General features: G+C 40.8%; 1 protein-coding gene across 1 annotated transcript in view; it reads right to left on the reverse strand.

Annotated features, from left to right (window-relative positions):
• Positions 1-2184: 2184 nt before the first annotated feature.
• ift122 (intraflagellar transport 122 homolog (Chlamydomonas)) overlaps positions 2185-13643 on the reverse strand; it is a 65692-nt gene continuing 54233 nt past the window's right edge. Inside the window, exons 26-29 of the mRNA XM_078414327.1 lie at positions 8369-8497; positions 6745-6821; positions 4222-4386; positions 2185-2573 (exon numbers count right to left, since the gene is read on the reverse strand). Of these exons, the coding sequence (XP_078270453.1) occupies positions 2484-2573; positions 4222-4386; positions 6745-6821; positions 8369-8497 (461 nt within the window). The 3' untranslated portion in view covers positions 2185-2483. The remainder of the gene's footprint in view (positions 2574-4221; positions 4387-6744; positions 6822-8368; positions 8498-13643) is intronic.

Below are 13643 nucleotides of genomic sequence, written 5' to 3' on the forward strand. Positions count from 1 at the left end.
TTCCTCCCACACTCCAAAGACGTACAGGTATGTAGGTTAATTGGCTGGGTAAATGTAAAAATTGTCCCTAGTGGGTGTAGGATAGTGTTAATGTACGGGGATCGCTGGGCGGCACGGACTTGGAGGGCCGAAAAGGCCTGTTTCCGGCTGTATATATATGATATGATATGATATGAAAAGGTGTACATGAATTTGGAAAGGTTGAAATTAATTAGTAATAGCATGCCTTTGTGCGAAGGTGATCGTGTCTCACAAATTTGTTTTTTTTAAAAGAGTAGTCAAGAAGACTGATGATGGTAAGACAATAGATGTGATCTTTATGGATTTCAGCAAGGCATAATATATCCTTCCAGAAAGTGGCAGAGCTTAGATCTTTTTTTGCGTATGGGCAATTATTACCCAAGGTTTTAGCAGATTGAGTAATAGTGCTTCAGCACTACACGAGTAATTCCAAAAGCAAAATGGCGACGAAATGAGAGTCAATGGTGATGCAATGATTTATATCAGGGGTCTCCAAACTATGGCCCACGGGCCACATCCGGCCCACCACAAGATTTTATCCGGCCAGCAGCAAGCTCTTAACACGTTCCGTGCGGCAGGCTACAGGGGGATTGCACGGCAGGCGAGGTCATGACCACTGACCCGTACTGTTGCCGGGCAACGCTTTCTGGAGTGCACGCGGTGAACTTTAGGTAAGCATTTACTATGGCTGTCATTGAAAAATTGGGATATTTGCTTAGTCTTTTTCTTCTATTTTATGTTTGGAACGACTTCTGCTGTGGAACAATTCGTTAGTCCTAATTTGAGAGGGTGTTGAAGTTGAATGTTGCGGCTGCACTTTGCTGCAGCTCGGCTTCGCGCGTCTTCTCCCATCAGCGCGTCTCCACCTCCATCCCGGCGCTCCGAGTATCCCGACACCTCTCCCCATTCCTGCGCTCCTCCAGGCTCGGCACCCCTGCTCCGCGCCTTGCTTCCTGCGGCTCTTCGGCCCCTCGCCGCTCCCGCTGGCCCTCCAGCCCTTCTCCCCGCTCGCCATCGTCAGCCGGGCTCCGTTTCCACTTGGCCGGTGCTCAACACCTTGAGGCTGGGGCCGCCAAGCAGAGCCGTGGCCTGGTCCCCACCTCGGCTCCCTGCGCCCACCCAGCTCTCGCTGCTGCTCGGCCTCCGCTGCTGATCGGCCTGTCCCTGGCTCCTCTTCCTTCTCTTCGGGCTCGACACTCCGCTCCTCCTCCTCTTCCACCCACTCCTCCTCCAAGGCTGTCGAGCACAGCTCCCTGGGCCCTTCGCCCTCAGGACTCGGCAGGTCACCGATCTCCAGCGCTCGCTGCTTCTGTCCCTGCAGACCTTCCAGGCCTCTCGGCTCGGGTTCTTCCCGCTGCTCCTCTCCCAGCTCGCTCAACCCTGTCATTTCTTCCTCCTCCTCCTCTTCTCCCCCCGCCAGCTGGTCAGCGGCCCTCTGCTTCTCAGCCTTGCTCCCCTGCCCCCCTTCCCGGCCGAGTTTCCCCTTCTCCCGCCGGCAGGCCAGACGTCTTCCCAGCTGCTTCTTGCGTCCGCGGGCTTTGCAGCCCTTCTCCCAGTTCCTCTTCCTCCGCCGGATCCTCCAGCTTCCCCATTTTTTACAGCACAAAAATTGACCATTTCAGCGTTTTTTTTCAAGGTAAGAATGTACGTGTTGCATGTGATACTAGTGTAATTGACATTTCTTTATATTTTCCTACAGCTTGCCAAATATATAATGTAGCCCTCATGCTGAAAAGTTTGGAGGCCCCTGATCTGTATTAACTGATCTTTTAGTGGTCATAGCTACAGGAAGTGCTGGCATAACACAGAAAGATACTTTACTGAAAGGAATCTTTGAGCAATCTCCAGAGTTGATGCCTGACCTGCTGAGTTACTCCAGCACTTTGTGGTTTTTTTTGTAAACCAGCACCTGCTCTTCCTGAGTCTTAAAAAAAAATCTGACTCTGTGAAGAGATGGAAGTTTGGGTTGGGGGCAAATTGCTGGCCCTCTGACAAATTAAATGAACCTGCAGTCTTTAGGTAATTATCAATCTCTTTTCAAATTCTATACAGGAGCAAGTGCTTTTGCTAGAAATGGTTATACTGTACAAATATCTTTCATGAGAGTTTTAGTTCCAGGTGCCAAATGAGAATGCCATTTGCTTCATGTCATACAAATCTTATGGCTTTTATTTTATAAATATTAACTACAACTGTCATATTTCAGGTTAAGAATTCAATTCCTGGGTTTTTCACACGTAAATCACAGCAGCTGTAGAAGCTAGACATTGGTGCTGCTTTTCCTGCAGCCTGCATCTGCAGCTCGCAAGGGTACTAAAGTTGTTATCTGAAATGCAGTTATGATCTTCTGAAAAGTTTCTCATAAAAGTGGAATGGAAATATCCTTCTTCATCTTCAGCTGTGTCATGTGGAACTATAGGTTAGTACCAGTATTGACAACAGTTGATCATCAACCTTGTTCATTATGGACTAGATTCATCTATTGGCCGGCGACAGTATGGGCAGCAATTATGCTGAAGAACAAGTAGTTCATAGTCTTCACTGTGAAACATCTGCCAATGAAGGATGGGAAAGCACTCAGTCAATAATAATCCAAGCACGCAAACATAAGCATGATGACACTCACTTTAAGTATGGTTAAAAACATGAATAAACTGAATTACAAGAGCTCAAGGAACAAATCATTAATTACAATTTCAGTGAGATAAATATATAGTTGACATTTTATAAATATGGGGAAAAAATAAAGCATATGTAAAAATATGTACAATACACAGATCAGGCAACAAAACCGTGTACAGCTTTGAAAGCCCCATTACATTAAATACATTAAAGCAAAGCAAGCAAGAGCAGGGCAACAAAACACAAGGGAAGGGAAGTTCTGGTCAATAATTTGGTTAGAACTACATTGAGATATGGGCCTCCTGGATAAATAAACTTGGATTGGAAACAAGAAGTGTCAAAAGAGAAATATTCTGGTTCTGGGCAAGTGCAAGGGTAGGGAAGGCCTGGAAAACAAAGAGAAACTGCAAAGCAACAAAAGCTACTGAAGAGACCGTCTCAATGTTAGTGGCAAAGTCTATGAGCTCCTTGTTCTTGTTGGAATTGGGGGTGAAGTGGATATGGGGAGGCTGTTAAAAAAAGCCAGGACTTTCTTTTTGTTACCAAGATGATTCTGCGACAGCAGGTGTTTTAGCAAAGGGGTGTAAATGGTAATATAAGTTGATGATATTCAACAACATTTGGTATTGAATGACTAAACCATTTATGCATCAGATACTGTCAACTTTGCTGAAGGATCAAATGTGGAAGTCATACCATGAAAGTTAAATGGGACGCAAAGCCAGAGAGTTGTGAATCTGTGGAATTCTCTGCCACAGAAGGCAGTAGAGGCCAATTCACTGGATGTTTTGGCCTCCACTAGCCCCATAGCCTTTAGGGCTAACGGAATCAAGGGATATGGGGAGAAAGCAGGAACGGTGTACTGATATAGGATGATCAGCCATAATCATATTGAATTGCGGTGCTGGCACGAAGAGCCGAATGGCCTACCCTTGCACCTATTTTCTATGTTTCTACGTTTCAAATCTGAGCAGGGAATTACATTGGTAATGGAGCAGGATATGCTGGTTTCAGCTAAGTCGATAAAGTTCAAAGATCAAAGGAGGCCGAAAGTAATGAGCTTTTTATTTTTTTCCAAAAAACGATTGTGCTTCAAGGGATGAATGTGTAATATTGTGGAGTGGGAGGGATAAGAGAATGTGGATGACTTGGCAGATGAGCAAATGATTGGAGACAGAAACAATAGAAAATAGGTGCAGAAGGAGGCCATTCGGCCCTTCGAGCCAGCACCGCCATTCATTGTGATCATGGCTGATCATCCAATCACATCCACAATCACAATGCAAGCATTGATACATGGGAATCATGGGACAAGAAAAGCCATTGAAAATGATATGGCAGGACTCAAATATAAAGGAGGATGTATTAGTAGGACATGAATTCATGAGAAGGGTGTCAAACCAACTGACATAAGAGTAAAAATAAATGAATAGGAAGAATCACACAGTGTATCTGGGCAGATTTTGAGTTGGGAAGGGGAAGTAGAATGGGGTTGGACCAGTGACAAAACAAGAATACAAACATTTGTGTTGAAAGGGTAACAATTAGAGTTAGTTTTAAATAAAGATACACTCCTACCTGGAAGCATGTGGGACACATTGTGATGGAGACATCAGGTAACAGTGACCGATAATAATGCCACATTAATGGTTTTGGCCAACGTTTAATCAAAACATCCCTCTTGCTCATTGACTGCAGTACTTCCCTATTCACAACCACGGGAACAAAGTCCGAGCCTCCTTGCTGCAACAAAAGTAATGCAAGGAGAGAAAGTCAATGAGATCCATTGTTTGACTGGCAGGCTGAATATTCCTGCAAAACAGATGAAACGCTTTTCATGAGGAGCAGGCTGGTGTAAAAACCCACGAAAAGATCAGGAAAGTTCTAGCATATCCTGCTCAAGTGCAGTATTATGACTGTGTTAAGAAGGAAAATCGAGATTTAATACGGCCTTAAAATCACTGCCCAAGTAAGGAGTACCTTCTGGCAAAGGTGTAAATAATTAATTTAGATTATTTACCATGACTAAATATCTCCACAATATCTGCAAGTATTCTAATATTTAATGAAAAAGACTGTATATTTAATTCCAACAGGTTAGTTGAAAAATGACAATGTGTCGTGTTCATTAATTGAGGTTCTTAACAAAATGAAATCCGTTTTTTTTGCTCAGATCTGCACATCCTGTCCTAATTGAACATGAAAACAGCCCTCAGAATCTATGTATCCTGCTGTTGTGCAACCACAGATTGTCAACATTCCACTGAGAAATTGGTTACCCAAAGTTCCTGCACAATGATTTCATGTCACAAAATGATATTGGGGTATTGTGGAATCTGATGTACTTTCATTTTGAATGGGGAAAATGTTTTCTTTACTGATCTGAGATAATGACCTGAAGAAAGAAATAAAACAAATTCAAAATTGACATGTGAAAATATTATATAACATCCAGTGATTTATCCTGTTCGTTGCCACCTGAGGTAATTTTCGACAACAGTGACCTAATAATTGATCCCATTATTTTCTATGAAGACTACCAGATTTATTTTGTTGCTTTTTTGAAAATGGGTACTATTTCTCAAACAGAGCAAAGTGGAAAGCAGTATTTGAGATTTATGAAGTTACAGATCTCGGTGAGGACTGTCTTGGTGAAGTTTAATCAGTGTAACCAAAGCTCCCTAGAGAAATGAAGATAGAATCATTATGTAACATAATGACTCTATCTTCCTTCTACTCTTCCTTCTACACAGTCCCCATGGTTGCCTGTGATGTTTAGTTTAGTTTAGAGATACAGTGCGGAAACAGGACCTTCGGCCCACCGAGTCCGCATCGACCAGAGAACCCCGCACATTAACACTATATTGTACACACTAAGGATAATTTACACTTATACCAAGCTAATTAACCTACAAGCCTGTTCATCTTTGGAGTGTGGGAGGAGACCAAAGACCTCAGAGAAAACCCACGTGATCACGGGGAGAATGTACAAACTCCGTACAAATTGCACCCGTTAGTCGGGATCGAACCCGGGTCTCCGGCGCTGCAAGTGCTATCAAACCCTCCCGCTGCCGCCCACTAACTAATGGCCCATTTCCATACTGCCCACCAAGAAGTGCCAGGTTTAGACATATCCGTGCCGGAGGTCAGTTTTGAGTACAGAAATGTCATTGAGAATACAAGGAAAGCTAAGTCGTGTGAGCAGCAAGGCTCCAAGAGCTATTGAACAGCTTGACAGAAAAGGCAATTTTAAATATGATCCTTTAAATAGCCCCTTTCAGGAAAAAATTAATTGGCAGAGCAATCTTTTTTCAGAACAGTGAGGTTCAAGATCATACTGTAGATCTTAGTATTGCACTTTTATTGACATTGTGTTTGGGCCAAGACAACATGAACAATGCTAATGAAAATACTAGCAAAAAAACAGAGATCCAATTTTCTGAGTGCTGAAGCCTAGAAATTGGTTCAATGTTGCTATACTGTTTCCCCAGCACCCAGAAAAGGAATTCCTGGATTCTAACCTTAATTCCAAATAAGTGCCATTGATCCATATCCTTTGTTATTCTTGCAAAATAAAAGAATCCTCACCTTCATAAATTTTAAATGATCTCCAGCAACTGCCGGGAGTGGGGAGGGGGGGGATGACGACAGTCTCAATTTTAGCTATTCTTCACGTAGATTCCTTCTTTATTTCACCCTGACTGGAAAGTTATGTTCGGCTAAATCTGCCCGCAGAAACCCTTGCCTCTGAATGTTGAGTGGAAAAGCTCAATTAAGGAAGAGACTTGGGTACGTTATTATTTACAAAGCCCAAAATATAATGCACAGTAGAGATATACCATACACAGATACAATCAGTTAAAACTCAACTACAATAGATAGAGCAAAGGGGAAGATAAAGAGTGCAGAACTGAGAAATAGAGTACAGAGTGCACTACTTCCTCTATCCCTCAAAATTATTTGTTGAATCTTACTTTTACCATTTCTATCTTTCCATAAATATTAGTTTCTCTTGCTTAATTAATACTATTTCCTCTTCCTCCACTGTGAAGTCAGTTGATAACTTTTATGGCAAATTGTATTTCTCCCATGACTAGTTACCTCAAAACTTAATTTTGCAGTGAATGGATCAGCCTCAATTTTGGCCATATCGTCATCAAGGTGTAGAGTTTGCGAATCTAGGAAGTATCAAAGAGATAATTCAAAACACATTAGAAAATAGATGATATAAAAAGCACGCAATTTAGTTCAGTAGTGTGCCTCAGCATCACAGCATCTACCCGTGGCTCAAATCTTGACACAAAGAGAGCAACATCCCCTCAGTACTGGACCAAAGTCAGCTTAGATTCACCTGAATCTTTTGCAGAAAATTGAACAAATATGTGCAGAAGTGTCATAATTGTGCCAAGTATCAGATCCCCTCGGTAAATGCAGAAGTCTAAAACTTCTTTCCAGGTGATCACTGGGAATTTCGCAGTGATCACTTGGCTCTCGTTAGAGCCCAATGATGCGGTACGAATTTCTATAGTACATATGCTGCAAAGTCTACTGTTGTTGCAACGCGTGATTGAGCAGCGAGCTCATTGATTTGTAAAAAGAACTACAGTGAAGATGGCAATCCTTGAATTTTAAATTAGTGTAATTTTCATACTTTTATTTATAATTCTTAATACTAACTTTAATAATTTGTTTTTGTCATTAGCAGAGACATTCTCAAGAAATCAATCTCTGACAGTCATGACAGCTGTGGGCAGAACTTAACTAGCTCTCAAAGCAATTCTATGGGTGGATCTTCCTCTATGACCCTATGTCATGCCATATGCTGAGACTTGCAAATCCTTTCGGAGTTTGCCTACCTGAAGATATTTGGGGCAGGGGGTCAGTTCCATGTACGATCTGGTTTTTAGGCCTGATGACTGCTGAGCATGGTCACTAAACAGGTCCATAGAAGATTGGGTCATTATATCTCTAGTCTCTGGAATGGGGTGCGGACCTATAACTTTCTGATTCAAAGATGGATGCTAAAAATGAGTCAATATCGCACACTCTAACTAGTGAGACTGACTGTCCCATTCATAGCCCTAAGTTAATTCATTGGCTCAGAAGTTTGGCTGCAGTAATGATTTCAACTTTTGTACTTCGATCCTCAGGACTCTCATGAGCCTCGATGATGATGATGCTGCTACCAGTCAAAAGGCGAGTTGCAGACAACCTAGCTCTCCTTCCATGGTAACTCTAGCAAGGTTTTTCAAATGCTGGGGACTATCAGTGTGTTGACAATTCTTGCACAGATTTAATCATCATGACTTATTTTAACTTGTTTACTAAGGATAATGACGCACTCAATAATCAAGAGCACCAGTGAGTTTCTTCTTAGGCATTAGAAATTGTCAATACGAGTTAGAATTGTAGCAGCAACTGCAGATATGTGGCATTACCAGCTATAAATAACTTATATTATTAGTAGCACCTGTGTTTAATATTCCAAAAGTGCAGAAATTAACCTAAAGCAATACAATTATTGCTTAATAATTCTTTTCTCCTGTGTTCCCTATTCTTTCTGGATTTTCATGATCATCCTGATCAGAGTTCTGCCTTTGGCTGGCTTTTCCCTCCATTTCTTTGACGAGTACCACACATGGGATAAGTACCAATCTTGTCTTAATAAAATCAATGTCAACATGGACTGCCCAGATTATACAGAATAATAGAACAAAATGGATACCGCCAATGGTCGTTTCTTGCCAGGTGTCCTTTTTCTGTTCTGTCTTGGGTGCTTCACGATCAATCAGGGCTACTGCTTCCTCATCTGTAATCCCTTCTTCCAAATAGAACTGAACAAGTGGAAGCACCTCTGCGAAGACATCCAAGTCATGATATGAACAACCTTCCTGTTCCCAAACTTAGAGCTTTAAAATGTAAACTTTCGAGAAAGTTAGTTGTTGCAAAGAAATATTATGTGTCATTTGCATATAATGTTTGCTAAGTTCTGTGATAGTCCTAGAGCAAGGAAACAGGCCCTTCAGCCCAACTTGCCCTTGCTGGCAAAGATGCCCAATCTACGCATTGGCCATTTGGCCCATATCCCCCTAAACCTTTCCTATCCCAGTACCCATTATGCAAAAGTTTGAAACACATATATCCAGATTTAGGGACAGTTTCTTCTGGGCTGTTATCTGGCAACAGAACTGTGCTCTCAACGGCTAGAGAGCGGTCCTGACCTCCCATCTACCTTCTTGGAGACCTTTGAACTATCGGACTTGATTGGACTTTATCTTGCACTAAATGTTGCACTCTTTATATGAACACTGTGGATAGCTTGATTGTAACTAAAGTGCCCTCCATAATGTTTGGGCCAAAGACCCATAATTTATTTATTTGCCTCTGTACTCCACAATTTGAGATTTGTGATAGAAAAAAATCACATGTGGTTCAAGTGCACATTGTCAGATTTTAATAAAGGCCATTTTTATACATTTTGGTTTCACCACGTAGAAATTACAGCAGTGTTTATACATAGTCCCCCCATTTCAGGGCACCATAATGTTTGGGACACAGCAATATCATATAAATGAAAGTAGTCATGTTTGTATTCTGTTGCATATCCTTTGCATGCAATGACTGCTTGAAATCTGCAATTCATGGACAACACCAGTTGCTGGGTGTCTTCTCTGATGATGCTCTTCCAGGCTTGTATTGCAGCCATCTTTAGCTCATGCTTGTTTTGGGGGTTAGTCCCCTTCAGTTTTCTCTTCAGCATATAAAAGGCATGCTAAATTGGGTTCAGATCGGGCAATTGGCCACTCAAAAAGTGACCATTTTTAGCTTTAAATGTTTGTGATCATTGTCTTGCTGTAGAATGAACCGCCGGCCAATTAGTTTTGAGGCATTTGTTTGAACTTGAGCAGATAGGATGTATCTATACACTTCAGAATTCATTATGCGACTATCATCAGCAGTTGTATCATCAATGAAGGTAAGTGAGCCAGTACCTTCAGCAGCCATACATGCCCAGGCCATAACACCCCCACCACCGTGTTTCACAGATGAGGTAGTATGCTTTGGATCTTGGGCAGTTCCTACTCTCCTTCATACTCTGCTCTTGCCATCACTCTGATATAAGTTAATCTTCGTCTCATCTTTCCACAACACCTTTTTCCAGAATTGTGGTTGCTCTTTTAAGAACTTCTTGGCAAACTATAACCTGGCCATCCTATTTTTGTGGATAACCAGTGGTTTGCATCTTGCAGTGTAGCCTCTGTATTTCTGTTCATGAAGTCTTCTGCGGACAGTGGTCATTGACAAATCCACACCTGACTCCTGAAGTGTGTTTCTGATCTGGTGGACAGGTGTTTGGGATATTTCTTTATTAGAGAGAGAATATTTCTGTCATCAGCTGTGGAGGTCTTCCTTGGCCTGCCAGTCCCTTTGTGATTAGTAAGCTCACCAATGCTCTCTTTCTTCGTAATGATGTTCCAAACAGTTGATTTTGGTAAGCCTAAGGTTTGGCTATATCTCTAACAGTTTTATTCTTGTTTTTAGGTCTTATAATGGCTTCTTTAACTTTCATTGGCACAACTTTGGTTCTCATGTTGATAAACAGCAATAAAAGTTTCCAAAGGTGATGGAAAGACTGGAGGAAAGACTTGGTGCTGAGAGCTCTCTTATACCTGCTTTAAGGAGGCATTTAAACACACCTGAGCAATTACAAACACCGTGAAGCCATGTGTCCCAAACATTATGGTGTCCTGAATTAGGGGGACTATGGTTAAACACAGCTGTATTTTCCACATGGTGAAACCAAAATATATAAAAATACCCTTTAATAAAATCTGACAATGTGCACTTTAACCACATGTGATTTTTTCTATTACAAATCTCAAATTGTGGAGTACAGAGGCAAATAAATAAATGATGGGTCTCTGCCCCAAACATTATGGAGAACACTGTATGTATAGTATTTTCTTTGACTGGACAGCACGCTACAAAAGCTTTTGTATGGTTGATGTTTTAAAATGTACATGATAATGAGTCACACAGCACAGAAACAGGCCCTTCAACCGCTCATGATTTTATAAACCTTTATAACCACCCTTCAGCCTCCTGCACTCCAGGGGAAAAAGTAGCAGCTGATCCGGCCTCACAAACTTTTTGAAGCACTTCCCTCTGGAAGGCGACTCCAGACCGTCAACGCAGCCACAGCCAGACATAAAAATAGCTTTTTTCCACGAGTGGTAGTTCTACTCTATAACCAAAGTCTGTAGTTTCTTTTTTGCTCTGGTTTATTTTCACCCACATGTTTAGACCGTAATGTTGTATCCTTATTGTTTTGATGTGTTTATGCTTTATTCTTAATCGTTAACTGTATGTTTGTATTGTCATTTGTGAGTGGAGCAGCAAGGCACATTCCTTGTATATGCACATACTTGGCCAATAAACTTATTCATTCATTCTTATACCTCAATCCATCCAGTCCCGGCAACATCCTCATAAATCTCCCCTGCACCCTAAATTGCTTTAAACATTCACAATAAATGTCAGTCATATGTAACAACATGGTTTTCGAATGATCTGCTAAAAACAATACCAGATCTGCTTATCCTAATAGGAGATTAATGTATCCAAGCAACTAACAAGATTTAGTCACTATCCACACTGCTATCCTATCCACTGCATGTAAAAACAAGGTATATTGCACGAAGCACTTGGTTTTGCAGACTTTACAATGATAACAGGATTAAAAAAGGCATTCAAAAATACCTTTGCATAAATTAAATATTCCTCTGTACTGAAGATCATAAAAGTAACTATAAAACAAAATACCTAACCAAGTACAAAACAGATAGAGTTTTAAATACTATCAAATACTTCACTTCGCGAGATATGACGGAACCATAAAAAGATACAGATTACAAAATGGATCTGTTGTTTCCCTTCTTGAATATTATTTCTCAAAAAAAAGGATACCTCTTTACCTTAGTTATAGAACAGAAGTATCCATTTAAATAATTATCTTAGACTGAAGTTGTGTGGAATTGAAACTGGAATAAAATACCAAATTTATATTCACACTGGGGTGGAACTTCATTTCAATCTTTCCTTGAAGATGTGCAGCTTGGATACAGTGGACCTCTAATAGCCAGGCAACATTATGAGATTACATTTTCTGAGTGTTGGGGCTAGAAAAAAATCAGTTTAAGTATAAAAGGGAAAATCCAATGTCACTGTAACCTGGATTAGAGACTATAATCTGCAGTGATCCTGTTAACTACTTAGCTCTGGCTGATGGAGTAACGTGTGTAAAATAAGATTACATTTTCACTACAGTCCTCTGTTCTGAGGAAGCTTAGGAAATATCCTGAGCAACAAAGATTTGAAATAAAACCAATGAAAGTAACAGTGTACTTCTCCTTCAATGAAATCTAAAAAGATCCTTTAAGCTTCAGGTTCTGATAAGATCTTATCAAAAATGTTTTATTTAAATGATAAAAAAAGAACTAAGAGATAGGATACTCTCCTGTAATTTAAAACTTTCTATGACTGCTGAATATCAGGGATCTTATTTTTTTTTAATATAGTTTACGAGGGATTTTCTCAATCTCAAATACAATATTGGGAATTCTGAGACTGCACACATTCCAGGACAGGAACAACTATGCTGCTAGCCATGAGAGTTGGTCTCTGCAAAAATTGTGAGAGTCTCACCACCCACCATTCAAAGAGGATGTTAGCTAATGTAAAGTGGGAAGAACACAGTGGTGCAGCTGGTAGAGCTACTGCCTCACAGCACCAGAGAACAGGGTTCGATCCTGACCTCGGATGCTGACTGCATGGAGTTTGGAAATTCTCCCTGTGACCGCATGGGTTTCCTCCCTCATCACAACGACGTCTGGGTTTGTAGGTTAATTGGCATATGTAAAATTTCCCCTAATATATAGGGAGTGGATGTGAAAGAGGGATAATACAGAACTAGTGTAAATGTTGATCAATGGTCGGCATGGCCTTGGTAAACGGGAGGGCCTGTTTCCATGCTGTATCTCTAAACAAAAATAAACAGCATGAAAGAAGAGAAAGAAAGGCAAGCTTTGAAAACTTAGATGGTCACTGCCTCCAGAGGTTCTTCTGCTATGAAGTGCATTTTTTTTTGCACTGTCAGGAAACCCGTTGAAAACAAATTGCAGACCTGCTCCGGTTCAGTCACTAAAAAATGCAAATGCAGCAAATTCCCAAAGAATCTGGTCCTCAGAGTGGAGACCAGGCTCCAAGGAAAACACAGTGTAAACAGCTTGATGGACGTAATGGAGAGGGTAAACTGATGGTTCCAACAAGTAACATGTAAGAGAATCATAGAGTGTGAAAAATATAATAATGGGGTATGTATTATTATAATAATGATAATAAAATAATGATAATCAGACTGCTGTTCATCAATGCCATCAAAACCATCAACCTCTCCAACTTTATCATCAAACTCAGAGAAATGGGTCTCTGATTGTGGATGCTGGAATCTTAGGCAAAACACAAAGTGCTGTAAGAATGTAGAAGAGCCCTGACTCAAAACATTGTCCTTTTCTCTCCACAAATGCCTTTTGGCCCTCTGAGTACAACTTTTCGGTATATTACATATGATCAAACAAATATTGGCACTATTAAACATGCGATCTTGGCCATACCAATTTCAAAATTCTGCAACTTTTAGACAGAGGTTGCTTACGTCCTTTACAAGCTGATATGCATAGTGTTCACCCCAGTTTTCAGTTCAACTAAAGATTGCTGCACAATATTGGAGGGCATGGGATTTGTGGTAATATACTGGCATGGATAGGGGAGTCGAACGAACCAATTAGAGGTTTGGATGAATGGGTTATTTTTGGATTGGCAATTGGTCAGTGCTGGGGCCTCAACTATTTTTTAATCTATATAATGACATGGATGAAGAGAACTCATGCAAGTCATGTAGTCCAGCCAAATTTATTGATGGTAGAGAAACAGATGGGTTA

Source organism: Rhinoraja longicauda, chromosome 17 (assembly GCF_053455715.1).
Source record: "Rhinoraja longicauda isolate Sanriku21f chromosome 17, sRhiLon1.1, whole genome shotgun sequence".
NCBI lineage: Eukaryota > Metazoa > Chordata > Chondrichthyes > Rajiformes > Arhynchobatidae > Rhinoraja > Rhinoraja longicauda.